General features: G+C 34.7%; 1 protein-coding gene across 1 annotated transcript; it reads left to right on the forward strand.

The window, feature by feature from the left end:
- Positions 1-10,717: 10,717 nt before the first annotated feature.
- On the forward strand, positions 10,718-13,689 carry LOC134705465 (uncharacterized). The gene is made up of 3 exons (XM_063564188.1): positions 10,718-11,045; positions 11,458-11,520; positions 12,617-13,689. The coding sequence occupies exons 1-3, from the start codon at positions 10,826-10,828 to the stop codon at positions 13,621-13,623; spliced, it is 1,290 nt and encodes a 429-aa protein (XP_063420258.1). The 5' UTR covers positions 10,718-10,825; the 3' UTR covers positions 13,624-13,689.
- Positions 13,690-14,311: the final 622 nt, after the last annotated feature.

A 14,311-nucleotide genomic window follows, 5' to 3' on the forward strand; every position in this document is an offset into this window, starting at 1 on the left:
GTACACTTGAAAATTAAATGAAATGATTAAGAACATATATAAAAAAAAGACAGCAACACACAAAGAAAAAAATGACAGTATTTAAATACTGAGGACAACACAAGGTCATACGATACATGTCTTTAACATATGCCATGCTCACAATCAGCACAATTCTCAATCTAACAGATACTATACCAAAGATCTTCAACAACACAAAAGTATTGAAGCACAAATACCCATGCCAATAGTCGTTGAGGTTCAGGAAAGAAGAAAGCTAGGTCTCAAATCAACATTTTAACTGAGTCATGTAAGCTAACTGCATCACTTTGCTGAAATAGACCAAAACTTATCTGAATGTTTTCTACCTGGAAAATCCTGGATGTTACAATTTTTTTTAGTGGTATATTTTGCTATTTGTGTATAATATCTAAGATATATATATATATAGACGTGGGATATACATAAATGAGAAAACAACCCAAATACGACAAGAATACAAAGACATCTGGACGGTAACATGTATTTTACTTCAGACATATGTTCATTTAATATGTGTACCTCTAAATCATCCTAAGTGTAAAATAATTGTAAATAAAGACAACAAAAAATATCAAAACATGACAAATCCTGACAGTCCCATGATATGCTAACGAACATAAAAATGTAACCAGACTAAACACTGTTGGACAATTTCTTGAATGAACTTGAATTTCTTGACTGACTAATTTTAAGAATCTACTTCATGTTTGACTTTCTTTTTAAACGAAATTTCAAACAAATAGTTGTTGCTACCAAGAAAATCGACTAGAAAAGACCTACAGCATAGGCAAACAAGGTCAAAATCGTACTTGTTAGAGTTATTGCCCTTAGATGAGATTTTTGTCTCGCTTGCCACGGTACAACCATCTTTTTGTTTACATCTTTATACCTTGTATGCAAAAGTCTTACGAAGGTCATGTTCCCATTGTCCTTGACCTCATTTTTCGAAGTTCAGTCACGGTTTTTGTTATTTGTCATGTGATTTTCTCACTTTTTATGAGTAATAGGGTAACTATACTTGGTATATCCTTATTACATCTACATGTCCGTCATTTAGGGGCATGCTGACCTCGACCTCAACCCATGGATCAGTGAACACGATTAAAGTAAAGTGATCTGGTCCATTTTTCTGACACAACAAGCAGCAGGTTTTAAAACTATATGTTGTGTATGGAATGTAAGGTACGCGTGTTCGACAGGCAGGCTTCATCTGAACTTGACCTCATTTTCATGGTTCATGTGAAATTTTGTGTCGAGATGTTACAAGCACTTAAGCAATAATTCATATATATTTGGTTTATTGAATGATGGTTAGGTGTACATTTAAATTTAAATAGCCAGTAAAAGTTAACGACGACGGACGACGACGATGGACGACGACGGACGCAAAGTGATGGGAAAAGCTCACTTGGCCCTTCGGGCCAGGTGAGCTAAAAATGTGATGATTTCTTAATTGGCAACATTATTGTTACGTTTAGAGGACGTGTTTTTCTAACAGACTGTCGGCATTCCAATGAGTACCAAATGTGCCCCTCGTCTTGCAGGCTTGTTCCTTATGAAGGAACTTCTTATGAAGAAAGATAATCTTACTTTCCGCTATACAGATCATGTTCTCTCATTAAGGGACGACATAAAAAAATTATATAGGATAAAAAACTTCATTCATATAGTTTTTTTTATAGTGGCCTCCTTCCCCCTCGTTACTTAATTTGGGAAAAATTGATTGACCAATTAAGAATATTTAAATTTACATAGCCAGTAGTGCCAACCTTTTAAAATTACATTTGAATAATAAATTGAAGTGTTTTTAAAATCTCAAAATGTAATCAGCATGAGACTGTGTTACTCAAATTTATATAAAAATCTTTAAAAGTGCAATAAAATAATAATTCATAGAATTTAAAATGACTTAACCAAGTGAACAATTACACGCATTGTTGTTTTGGTATCTTTGATATACATTATAAGAAAATCTACCATTAATACTGAAATTCTGCTCGAAAAAGTTCGTACGCGTTATGACCTGAGATTTGATTCTTCAATGCAGGTCATGACCTGCATTTTCATCATCACAGGTTGACAGGTATGATAATATTCAAGATAATAACCCAAAACAGCAAAATTTCCTTAAAATTACCAATTTAGGGGCAGCAAACTAATAACGAGTTGTCCGAGTCATCAAAAAAAATTCAGGGCAGATAGATGTTAACCAGATTAACAATTTACCCCTGTCAGATTTGCTCTAAATGCTTTGGTTTTTGAGTTATAAGCCAAAAACTGCATTTAACCTCCATGTTCTATTTTTAGCCGTGGCGGCCATCTTGGTTGGTTGGCCAGGTCAAAAACACAATTTTTAAAAAAGATACATCAATGATGATTGTGGCCAAGTTTGGATTAATTTGGCCGGGTAGTTTCAGAGGAGAAGATTTTTGTAAAAGATCATGGAGATTTACGAAAAACTGTTAAAAATTGACTATAAAGGGCAATAACTCCTAAAGGGGTCAACCGACCATTTTGGTCATGTTGAATTATTTGTAAATCTTACTTTGCTGAACATTATTACTGTTTACTGTTTATCTCCATCTATAATAATATTCAAGATAATAACCAAAAACAGTAAAATTTCCTTAAAATTACCAATTTAGTGGCAGCAACCCAACAATGGGTTGTCTGATTCAACTGAAAATTTCAGGTCAGATAGATCTGGACCTGATAAACAATTTTACCCCATGTCAGATTTGCTCTAAATGCTTTGGTTTTTGAGTTGTAAGCCAACAACTGCATTTTACCCCATATGTTCTATTTTTAGCCATGGCGGCCATATTGGTTAGTTGACCGGGTCAAAAAACACAAATTTAAACTAGATACATGAATGAAGATTGTGGCCAAGTTTGGTTAAATTTGGCCCAGTAGTTTCAGAGAAGAAGATTTTTGTAAAAGTTAATGCCGGACGACGGACGACGGACGACGGACGACTGACGCCAAGTGATGAGAACAGCTCACTTGGCCCTTCGGGCCCGGTGAGCTAAAATGAAAGACAATTCAATATGAACATTGAATTAACAACGTTAACGATTTACAATCATGATAATGGAAGACAGTATATATTAATTTTGAATCACAATCACTGTTTAAATGTCTAGAGATCCTTTTGTTGGTTTAACACCATATATAACTCCCCATCTTTGATCACCCTGTGATGTCCTCACTAACTTGTCATTCCATCCTTGTACCAAGTATTCATAATCCTCCAATGAAAATTCCTGTAACATTCAATGATTGCATTAGAACAGAGTTTGACAGTATGAAGGTGATAACAATGGAAGGTTAAGATAAGTGAGGGTTGTAATGGGAGTACATTCGTGACAAATTAGGGTAAAAATGCACAGTGACGTTAAACAGTACTTTTTGGTGCTTTAAGACAATAAAACTAGAGGCTCTCAAGAGCCTGTGTCGCTCACCTTGGTTTATGTGCATATTAAACAATGGACACAGATAAATTCACAACAAAATTGTGTTTTGATAATGGTGATGTGTTTGTAGATGTTACTTTACAGAAAATTCTTGTTGTTACAATTATCTCTATCTATAATGAACTTAGCCCAGTAATTACAGTGGAAAATATTTTCTAAAAGTCTACAAAAATTTATGAAAAATTTAAAATATTGACTATAAAGGGCAATAACTCCTAAAGGGGTCAACTGACCATATCGGTCGTGTTGACTTATTTGTAACTCTTACTTTGCTGAACATTATTGCTGTTTACTGTTTTTCTCTATCTATAATATTATTCAAGATAATAACCAAAAACAGCAAAATTTCCTTAAAATTACCAATTCAGAGATAGCAACCCAACTACAGGTTGTTCGATTCATCTGAAATTTTCAGGGCATATAGATCTTGACCTGATAAACAATTTAACCCCCTGTCAGATTTGCTTTAAATGCTTTGGTTTTTGAGTTATAAGCCAAAAACTGCATTTTAACCCAATGTTCTATTTTTAGCCATGGCGGCCATCTTGGTTGGTTGACCAGGTCACCGGACACAATTTTTAAAAAAGATACCCCAATGATGATTGTGGCTAAGTTTGGTTTAATTTGGCCCAAAAGTTTCAGAGGAGAAGATTTTTGTAGAAGATGACTAAGATTTACGAAAAATGGTAAAAAATTGACTATAAAGGGCAATAACTCTTAAAGGGGTCAACTGACAATTTCGGTTCTGTTGACTTATTTGTAAATCTTATTTTGCGGAACATTATTGCTGTTTACAGTTTATCTCTATCTATAATAGTATTCAAGATAATAACCAAAAACAGCAAAATTTCTTTAAAATTACCAATTCAGGGGCAGCAACCCAACAACGGGTTGTTCGATTCATCTGAACAGTTCAGGGCTGATAGATCTTGACCTGATAAACAATTTAACCCCTGTCAGATTAGCTCTAAATGCTTTGGTTTTTGAGTAATAAGCCAAAAAATGCATTTTACCCCTATGTTCTATTTTTAGCCATGGCGGCCATCTTGGATGGTTGACCGGGTAACCGGACACAATTTTTGAACTAGATACCCCAATGATGATTGTGGCCAAGTTTGGTTTAATTTGGCTCAGTAGTTTCAGAGGAGAAGATTTTTGTAAAAGTTAACGACGACGGACGACGACGAAGGACGACGACGGACGACGACGATGGACGACGACGGACGCAAAGTGATGGGAAAAGCTCACTTGGCCCTTCGGGCCAGGTGAGCTAAAAATGTGATGATTTCTTAATTGGCAACATTATTGTTACGTTTAGAGGACGTGTTTTTCTAACAGACTGTCGGCATTCCAATGAGTACCAAATGTGCCCCTCGTCTTGCAGGCTTGTTCCTTATGAAGGAACTTCTTATGAAGAAAGATAATCTTACTTTCCGCTATACAGATCATGTTCTCTCATTAAGGGACGACATAAAAAAAATTATATAGGATAAAAAACTTCATTCATATAGTTTTTTTTATAGTGGCCCCCTTCCCCCTCGTTACTTAATTTGGGAAAAATTGATTGACCAATTAAGAATATTTAAAATCAATGTCAATTAAACAAAACTAGCAGCAATTTTTTTTTATCCTTCATTGATTTTTTTATGTCGTCCCTAAATAATTCAAAAATTGGTGACTATGCCATCATGTTGAACGCATCTATCCTTTTGAACTAGAGATAAAGGATACAACAGATACAGTAAAGTCGGCCTCATATCTAGACTTGTATCTGGAAAACAATGAAGGTTGGTTTAAAACAAAACATTACGAGAAAAGAGATGATATTAGCTTCTCAATTGTGAACTTTCCATTTCTATGTAACAACAGTCCAGCAGCGTGTATATCTCGCAATTGATACGATATTCCCGGGCTTGTATGTCCTATCATGATTTCCTTGTTATAGGGTTGCTGCTTACAAGGAAGCTATTAAACGGAAAGTTGCAAATGATGAAGTTTAAATCAAATATTTTAGGGTTGGCGTACCGTTATGGAATAACCGTTTCACCACTCGTGTAGTCCGAAATTACTCTGGTGTCCAACGGCTAGCTTGGGTCGTGGGACGTCAGAGTAATCTCGGATTACACGACGTGTGCCACAGGATCTGCTTATCTTTCTGTAGCACCTGACGTCACCCCCAGTTTTTTGTTGGCCCGGGTTCGTGTTGCTTATGTATAGTCTTTATTTTTTTATGTTGTGTCATGTGCACTTTTATGTGACTGTTTGTCTTTTTCTTTGATAGCCATGGCGTTGTCAGTTTATTTTCGTGGATCTTTAAGTTTGACTGTTCCTCTGGTATCTTTTGCCCCTCTTGCATAATAATATCCTTTTCAAAAAGTCTGTATTAACTCCATGTGATAGCTTAGCAATCTATACTGATCAAATTCACTATCTTGAATTTCAGTTTGCAGAATGTAATAGCGAGTATGAAATTGATCGCCTTTCGCAGCTACCACAGCTTCACACATAAGAATACAGTTCCAACCTAAGTCATAAATTCGGAGTTGGGATATTATTCAACTCCTGTATGAGAGCCAAACGAAATTTTTGTAGCGTTTCCGATGGAGTTTGCCTTATCGAACACGTCTGCCAATTTGATCCCATAAATTTTCTATAGCAGAGAGTATCGGTTATAATACTGGCCAAGGGAGGACTTGAAAAGGGTTTTGCTTTAAATAGTCCATACAAAACCATACCACGTCATGACATCTAGCGTTATCCTGTTGGAAAGCATGGTTGAAACCGTGTTATCGAATTTCATCCCTATATCTCAAATCGTTTAAGTTAACATCAACGTTTTTTAGCTGCATGTGTGCGTCCGTTAACATATTCCACCAAATAACACAGAACTTCAATCTCAAAAAAGGTTGCGGTAGTGTAATAAGCGTATCATGCGATTTTTACGTTGTGACGTCGCATGCGTTGTGCCGCTACGGGGTGAACAATTTGTTGAGCCTGATTGCCTTAGCCGAATCATCAAGTCTTGACATTGTTATTCCTGTCCTATTATTATTGATGTCAGTCTGTGTCCATGGCAACAGCTTGTTCATGCTCATTTTTGAGTAACCGTGAAATCAAATTCCCGATTTTTAGGATGGCAACCTGATGCAGTAGTCCATTATTGCCATCAAACAATCCAAATGCTTCATTGATTCACCTGGAACTCGATTTTGTCTAGTCGGATTACAATCGTGACTATATCGTGACAGATTTTGATGTTTCGGATCAAAATCGTAACAATGCTACACAGGCACTTGTCTCCAAAAAAAATTCCTATATACCTTAATATTAAGGTATATAGGAAATTTTGTTTTTTTGTTTTGAGACAAGTGCCTGTGCAATGCTATTAGTTTTCTGAACTTTGTCTTCTGGAACGTGCATTATATATCGGAGTAATTTGTCATTGCTGGGATTTTTTTTTGTAGATTGAATCCAGATTGCATCCAGATTTTGCCGAATGCGAATCGTCTTTGTCGAAACCGTTTCGAGTTTTTATTACGAAATTCAACATTGATACCCACATCATAAGAGTTCACAAGATTACAGAACACAATACGACCTATTCCAGACAAAGCAGTGGGCAATGGGGTACAGCAAACTGTGATAGGAAAGCGGTACAGCAGACTGTGATAGAAATGCTTAAACGACAGTACCTAATCATCCCGAATATGGCGACAGTTTTGTAATGGATATCTTCCGTAAGCGTCGGTTCACTGTCTGGTAACTGTCGGATATCACTGTCGAATCACATTCGGTAGAACCGGGACGCTGTCGTGACAAATTCGACCGTTTTTTACCATGTGACAGTTACCGTGAAATCGGATTAGGATCGGATTGAGAACGGTATAATCAGGACAGATTCTGTTTGAAACGGCTGAATTGGGACGCTTCCTGAAAAATATCTGATTGTTTTCGTGATTCAATAAATGTTTTTACAAATTTTTATTAAAGTTGAAATTTCCAGCCACGATTTACGGGATCTTGATCAGACTTTCGATTTTTTTTTAATCGGGCATGGTCCTGTCAAAAACGACAGTAAAAATAGTGAATGTGTGGCCCCAGCTGAAGGGACTGTTTGGGGTTTTTTTCTCAGCATGTTTGTTTTGTTCTTTTCTTTTTTAAATACCGTTAGTACATATATAAGAATTTAAGAAATAGTATGAGTGCCTATGAGACAACTCTCCATCCAAGTCACAATTTATAAAAGTAGGTCAAATTACGGTCTTCAACACGGAGCATTGGATCACATCGAAAAACAAACTATAAAGGGTTCCAAAAAATACTAGTGTCAAACAATTCAAACGGGAAAACCAACGATCTAATCTATATAAAAACGAAAAACGAGAAACACTTAGGAACCACACCAACAAACGACAACTACTAAACATCCGATTACTGACATGTGCGAACAATTGTATAGCGGGTTTACACGTTTTAATGGCAGCAAACCTTCACCCTTATCTGACCAAATAGTGTAACATCACAAAAAAGAAAGACCCACTACAAAATATCAATTAAAATGTCTTAACTCAATCAAAAGACATATTAACACCAGTAAACATACACTGAAAGAATAAAATCTATGATACAATCATAAATACAAAACCGTCAGCTTTGGATTTTCAAACTAAAAAGATAGTGTGTATAAAGATCAGTTTCCAGTATCAACCGTTTTTTACCAGCCATGCTTGACATCTATATATATAAATCCGAATCTGGTGTACTAAAAACATATTGACACCGTATGTTTGTCGCATAACATCGTGGCCACAAATTGATTTTTTTTTCTGTTTAGTATTAAATGTATATAAAAATCCATTTTGTTACATCTTGTGATCAATTTTATTTGGCAATCGCCACTGGCAGTCAGCAGGGTTAAATATCATCAGGTGTTCGACCTGTTAGTCAAATGCGCTTTGTTTAAATATACTTTTTCACTTTTTGGTCTTTTGGAAAATGTTGTTTGTGCTGTTTTTAGACCCTTCTACAACAAAATTTGTTTTACATGCACACGTATAAAAATTGCGGTTTTTATCCAACGCAATCATAGGTTTGAACGTAGTTTTCAATTTAGACTCGTTTATATTTTTTTGTTTGGGCTTGCATCATATTTTTCCTCCGGTTTATATGATCCGTTCATCCTATAATATTGACTCTTCAAATTTAAGAGTTTATCGACAAATTAGGGTGCTTTTTCTAAAAATGAGGGTACTTTCAACTCCCTCAGGCAAAGTTGGCTTTAGATGAATTTGGCTATTTATTTTAGGTATTTTTTACCTACAGCTCTTCAACGGTTTCGGTACTTATACATCTTCGGATTTCAAATGTTTGGCTTTGAGCGTTCCTGATGAAGGTAAATCCAGAAAAGCGCTTCGGACGCAAGAAATTAATAGCGTGTTGTTTTCAATATTTTACATCACTGGGTCGATACCTCTGCTGGTGGACTATCAGTCCCCGAGGGTATCATCAGCTCAGTAGTCAGTATTTCGGTACTGACATGATTTAACAAACTTTACTAAAATTTGTCCGTTTATAAATTTATAAATTATTAAGAAACAAAGGTTTCAACTCCCTCAGGCAAAGTTGGCTTTAGATGAATTTGGCTATTTATTTTAGGTATTTTTGACATACAGCTCTTCAACGGTTTCGGTACTTATACATCTTCGGATTTCAAATGTTTGGCTTTGAGCGTTCCTGATGAAGGTAAATCCAGAAAAGCGCTTCGGACGCAAGAAATAAATAACGTGTTGTTTTCAATATTTTATATGGCCTTTCAAATACTGTTTCGATCCCTAACATCACTGAAGAGACATTTATTGTCGAAATCCAGATCTGGTGTACTAAAAACATATTGACACCGTATGCTTGTGGCATAACATCATGTATATAAAGATCCATTTTGTTACATCTTGTGATCAATTTTATTTGGCAATCGCCACTGGCAGTCAGCAGGGTTAAAGAACATCAGTTGTTCGACCTGTTAGTCAAATGAGCTTTGTTTAAATATACTTTTTCACTTTTTTGGTCTTTTAGGAAATGTTGTTTGTGCTGTTTTTAGACCCTTCTACAACGAAATTTGTTTTACATGCACACGTATAAAAATTGCGGTTTTTATCCAACGCAATCATAGGTTTGAACGTAGTTTTCAATTTAGACTCGTATATATATACTTTGTTTTTTTGTGTTTTTTATTTGTTAGTGGCATTTGGTTGCCACCGAATTGACGCTTATCAACATATGATTATATACTTATGATAATCACCACCAACGGATAAACATACTCTCCTTAATTTTAACTCGGTGCCAACATTTTAGTTAAAATTTATTGTTAACCACATATGTAGTCTTGTATTGTATACAATGTGATTTGTCTGGTAAAAAAAGTCAGAAATATGCTAATGGCATGCAGATCAGCCAACATTGCTGTTCAGAAGCTTATATAACAATTTACAAATACTTAGAAACCCCAAATAAAATTTAAAATAAAATTTTACGGATTTTTTGTTATCCTTGTCATATAAATCACAAACAAGAAAAGAAGAAAGATAAATATATGTGCATCCCGATAGATATTACATGCATCAAGGACGTATAGCTAACATATTATATAATATTCGTCCTTGCATGCATTAAACATTTTATATGATTTATATTTGAAAAAAGACCAATTTGTTAGTTGAAAGAAAGAAGGATAACAGGTTATACGCTGGACAACTAATAGTAAAATGTTATTCGTCTTCAACCTTATGAGTACCCTTTTTACAAAGAATTGCCAATATTTGATCTCTTCGTTTCTGTATATATTGTGATTATTTCTATATAAAATCTCTTAAGATATTTCTTTATATTACCATTATATATCGGTCTCTTTCTATTTTGAGAGCACGGGTACTTAATTTCAATTTATAGAAGGCCACCTTTTAAACTTATTTATTAATCGATAATTGTAGTTTCTTTAGAAAAAACATGCAAGTATTTGATATTCTTCTTTTTGAGTCTGTCCTTCTACACTTTTACATTTACAAGGTGACTTGATAAAAAAAAGTTAAGTTTTACATTTCAATTTTACCCCACATATCTTCCAATAACTTGTTTATTGGTTATTGATATGGCATGGTAATTGACTCTCGGCATGTATTCCAAAAACCACTGACACTTTCCGGTCATAATAGTGCTCCCGCAAATATACGAACCGGGTGTTGTAATAAATACTAAGGAATTGACAAATTGCATGTACAAATGTTCTGAAGTTATCACAGTTGAAACACGTCAGAACACCATAGTTTGTTAAGATGGAGGACGTTCCCGGAGAAATATTTGATGTTTCTGAAACATATTGCCATTGCAAATCAGATTTGGTAGTCGATTTTATAATAGAATGTGAGGGTCCAAACTGTAAAATCAAGTTTTACCATAAACGATGCGTTGGATTGAATGTTTCAGCAGACGACGAACCATCGGATTGGGTGTGTTATGAGTGTCTTGGACAAGAAACTCCAATTTTGATACCGGGTATGTCTGTTTTTTTAATTGAAGTGTAAAGTTTGGAAATTTGTTGTGTATTTTGCACAAATCTATCAGGTCATACTTTCCCTTATTTGTTCATATATTTGATCAAAACTCTACAAGAAAATATATAAAGCAAAGACAGAATTTATTGTAAAATGATTGGTCTGACATTGAATAACATAGGAATTAGTGCTGAGATTTTATATAGAACTCTCGTTACCCAATCATTTTATGATGAATTTAACCTTCAACCACAAATTCATAATAATTCATCCTGCATGTTCTTTTATACATTAATTCATATATATATATGTCTCTGATTCAACTAAATGAAAAACAGTGTACTAGAAATTTAATGTTAATAATCATTTGTTACTCATTCTAAAGTTTTGATTTTGTTTTTTTTAATTTTCAGAACAAGAAGAGAAATCTTCCAAACCAATGAAAACAACGTCTGGTATAACTGCTAGAGAATATGGTAAGCTCCTATACTTTAGTGTTATACGATTCTCAAATACTGTAGGTAGTATTTTTATTCTGGGAAGGAGAAGTTTTCGAAATGAATTTTTGACTTCATTCTTTTCGACATTATCTTTGATTTTTGTTTTTCTGTCATCCCGAAAAAAAAAATGGCTGTCCTTGGTGTTTTTATACCCCAAAATGTTCGGTGTGATGGGGACGGTAAATCCGATGCCTTTTGTTAAAAAGTCCCGTGCTTGTTGCACGCTCAAGCACCCTTTCAACAACTCTATGAGGTTTGCATATGTACATGTTTAATCCTTTCAAATTTTTATGCTTGTCCCAAGTCAGGAGCCTTTGGCCGTTGTTAGTCTTGTATGATTTTAAATTTTATTTGATTAATTATATTTCGGAGTTTAGTATGATGTCCTTTACCAATGAACGAGTACATGTTTTTTTTTATGAGCCATCTGAAGCACGGCTCCGGGTGCGGTATTTTGTCGCTGTGTTAAACACTCATTGGTGACCTTCGGCTGTTTTCTGCTCTTTGGTCGGGTTGTTTTACTTTTGACATTTTCACCATTTCCATCCTAACTTTAAGTCTGTTGCAAGGTTAAATTTCTGTCGCTATCATAACATACCTTCATTTTTCGGTGGCAGTCTAAATTTTAAACTATCCATTCCGGTCGACTTACTCACGACGTAGATCATACAATTGTATATTTTCTTTGTGATCTAAAATCAGATTTATCACTGCTTGTTTTCTAATATGAGTATACCAAAATAAGAGATTAATATTTTGATTCTAATGTATTCTTGTTATTTGTTCTCGTCCTGTACATGAATTAAAATTTGCCACTGGACCTCATCAAACTTTAAAATAACCCGCCGATATCTATTTCATTATATTTATATAATTAATGAGATATTTAGTTTATGTCAATTAGTCTGTACCCAAACTAAAGAGAAAAAATAATTGAAATATATATATGTGACAGCATAGTATTGAACAATAGACAGGCGTTTATGTTATATTATTTCTGCAGAAATTTTAAGATACCTTACGGATTTTTTTCTGCAAACATAAATTTTAATCATAATTTCATATTTTCCAGCATTCACATTTGAGAAAGCTACAGAAAATGCCAAGAAACTAGTGTTGGATACTTTTCGAAAGCTGAAATCAGAGGGGTTGTGTAAACTTAACGTTAAACTGGACGATGCGATGACCTTAACAATAAGAAAATTGAGGCACAGTAATGCAGCAAATGGAAACTGTGAAAAGTTAATTCAGCTCCTTTGGCCCTCTATTATACAAGCAGACGATAGCAACCTGTTGATCTCAACAAAACTTGAAAGGAAGTTTGGATCATTCCATCAACTCAGATTGTCTAACGATATACAATTGACATTTGAAAGTCTTATGGCCAACTTAGAAATTAAGAATTGTCCAACACAGATTTGCAGATTTCTGGTGCAAATGCTTATTCAAAAATTGTTTCAAGAACTTTTGAAGAGACGGTACGACGTCTCTACAGCGTTAGGAGAAACTACAACTCCGGTGTATACCCTTACTTCAACTGAAAGACAAGCCTTACGATTTACAGCAGGATATATATGTAGCAAGTTATCGCAAAGTTTCGCAAAACATAATACAAATCCTATGAATAAACTGTGTTCGAACATTCTTAAAAACTTCAGGGTTTCTGAAACTGAAGTCGACACTCAGAATGTACTCTCCTATACAAAAGACTGGCTTAACATTATTAGTAGGGGTGAATATTTCTCTGTTAGTGATCCTGTCTACATATTGTTTAGAGAAATGGAAACGATTGTTCGGTCGAATTTAGATGAATCTTCGAGTCTGCTTGTGACAAAAGACCAGCTCCACCAGAAGATTACGGATAGTCAGTCCGTTAACTATCCTTATATGGAATTGGTGAAGAACAAGGATGACGAAGATGATGAGAGTGATGCCGTTGAAGTATATCTCCTAAATAAATTGATCAAATGTTGGATGAATATTAGAATGAACGCATTTAAACATGTATGCAAGTACATACAGAAAAAGCAGGAGAATTCAGTATCACCAGCATCACAGAAAAGGATGAAAAGAGATTAAGACCAGAAAATTTTAACAATCACAAAATAAAACGTGTACAGTTGTATTGGTATAATCATGATTGAATAAGCATGTAATTCAAAATGTTTAATGAAATAAAATAAATGAAATAAACCTTTATCACTTTCGAAGCATATATACCAATCAATAATGCTACAATGTCCTCAATTCTGCCTCAATTGGCTTTTTGTCTGGTCTAACAGTCTTCTCTTGACCTTTTTGTTGGAGCATTTGTATCTTTAAGCTTTGGCTGCGTTGTGCAGCTCTGTGTTGAAATTGTCTTACTCTTAGAAAAGATCAATTCATGAAGTGGATCCTGCATGGTTAAATTTATCGCTCATATTTGAATAACACTTTGCATAGTAATCATTTTTAAAACTAAAGGGGACCGTACGGTCTTTAACAATGAGTAAAATCGAAATAGCAAAGTTAGCTATCAAAAGACCCCGAACTAATAAATCGGGAAAAAAAAATACAAACGAAAAAAAACAATTGCCTGCTATCTGTACAAAAAATAAGCGAAAACCAAATATGATATACATGCAGCAATAAACGACAACCACCGACTCAGATATCATGCAGGCTCCTTACTTGAAATATGCACAAAAAATGTACGACAGGCTTTAACATGTGTGAAATCGCAACCCCCCTGTAACCTTGGACAGTTGAAAAATAGAAAATAAAATAA

This window comes from Mytilus trossulus, chromosome 2 (genome assembly GCF_036588685.1).
Source record: "Mytilus trossulus isolate FHL-02 chromosome 2, PNRI_Mtr1.1.1.hap1, whole genome shotgun sequence".
Taxonomy (NCBI): Eukaryota; Metazoa; Mollusca; class Bivalvia; order Mytilida; family Mytilidae; genus Mytilus; species Mytilus trossulus.

Coding starts and splice junctions, on each gene's coding strand:
- LOC134705465 (XM_063564188.1), top strand. CDS start 10,826: ATGGAGGACGTTCCCGGAGAAATATTTGATGTTTCTGAAACATATTGC. Junction 11,046..11,457: donor AACTCCAATTTTGATACCGG/GTATGTCTGTTT, acceptor TTTAATTTTCAG/AACAAGAAGAGAAATCTTCC. Junction 11,521..12,616: donor TATAACTGCTAGAGAATATG/GTAAGCTCCTAT, acceptor CATATTTTCCAG/CATTCACATTTGAGAAAGCT.